Genomic DNA, 1,473 nt, shown 5'->3' on the forward strand with positions numbered 1-1,473 from the left:
GTATAGAGAGAAGAGAAGAATTAGAATTTTCTGTTCTCAAAATTGATATAATAATAACAATAACAATAATAATTATATTTTAGTCATTTTTATAAAAAAAATATTAATTTAGACTAGTTCAAGGTGTAATTCATCGATTTTTTGGCTAAAATCAATTTGTCTGATCTAATTTTGATAAAAATAACATGATTTAATTAATTATATGTATTAAATTTTAATTACTAAAAAATATATTTAAAAAAAGATGTTTTTAACGTCTTTATTTGAGTAACTGCCATACGCAAACTATATAAAAAAACAACACAAAAATCTTGTTGCATAAAATAGAATTTTGAAGTATAACATAGAAATTTTTAGAAGATACATATAATATTGACTCACCAAATTAACAAAATACATTTACAACAAAAATTGGTGTTATATGCAAAAATTTGTGTGCTATGTACAAAAAAATGTGTGTTATATGTAAAAATTTGTGTGTTATATCGATAAGTTTGTATTATGTGCAAAATTTTGTATTATGCTTTAAAAATTTGTATTATACTTTAAAAATTTATATACTATATGAATAAGTTTTTGTATTCTTCAACAAAAATTTGTGTACAGTGAAAAGTATAAAAAAATAAAAAATAATAATAAAACACTTTACTATACAGATTGAGATTGTATAAAAAAATATAAATTATTTTTAATTATTTTATTAATATTTAAAATATGAGTCCTAATATTTTTAATTTTTTTATCATATAAAAAAATTTATAAATTTATATCTTTACCATATAATTCACCAATAATAACATATGCACATATTTTTTTTTCGCTGAATTTTATACTAATTTAATTAGATTTGATTATAAAAAAATTTGTAGACGTAACGTAACACCGAATAATATCTGCTAAACTCCTCTTACATAGGCTAGGTATTAGTATAAATATATAAATAAATTAATACTGCAACGATGACTAATAATGGTTGTATCTGTGGATGGTCAAAAACCGAGAACAAAGCATTAAAATAACAAAAATCTAAACATGATAATTGAATAATGAATATTGAATTTTCAATGATAATGAAATGCGACTGCCAACTCTTCTAACACTTTAACCGATGATCTCAGTTCAGACTCACACTCACTCCTTCGATTTCTCGTGTTCTCGTTCTCTCTCTCTCTCTGCGCCAAACAAGAAATAATCATAATGGCCAAGAAACCGCCACTCGTGCCGACGCATCTCCTCATCGGCCTCATCATCGCCGCCGTAGCGGGAGGCGGCTCCGGCGAAGGGGAGCTTGACTACAAGAAGCTATCGGGCATTATAATCCCAGGCTTCGCGTCCACTCAGCTTCGTGCGTGGTCCATCCTCGACTGCCCTTTCTCTCCCCTCGATTTCAACCCTCTCGATTTGGTCTGGCTCGACACCACCAAAGTACTCTCTCTCTCTCTCTCTCTCTCTCTCTCTCTCTCTCTCTCGTTT

At 28.6% G+C, this 1,473-nt stretch overlaps 1 protein-coding gene across 1 annotated transcript in view; it reads left to right on the plus strand.

Moving 5' to 3' along the window:
* Window positions 1-1,067: 1,067 nt before the first annotated feature.
* The window catches only part of LOC107491734 (phospholipid--sterol O-acyltransferase), an 8,413-nt gene continuing 8,007 nt past the window's right edge, over window positions 1,068-1,473 (plus strand). The window contains exon 1 of the mRNA XM_016112649.3: window positions 1,068-1,425. Within this exon, the coding sequence (XP_015968135.1) occupies window positions 1,198-1,425 (228 nt within the window). The 5' untranslated portion in view covers window positions 1,068-1,197. The remainder of the gene's footprint in view (window positions 1,426-1,473) is intronic.

This window comes from Arachis duranensis, chromosome 6, assembly GCF_000817695.3.
Source record: "Arachis duranensis cultivar V14167 chromosome 6, aradu.V14167.gnm2.J7QH, whole genome shotgun sequence".
Taxonomy (NCBI): domain Eukaryota; kingdom Viridiplantae; phylum Streptophyta; class Magnoliopsida; order Fabales; family Fabaceae; genus Arachis; species Arachis duranensis.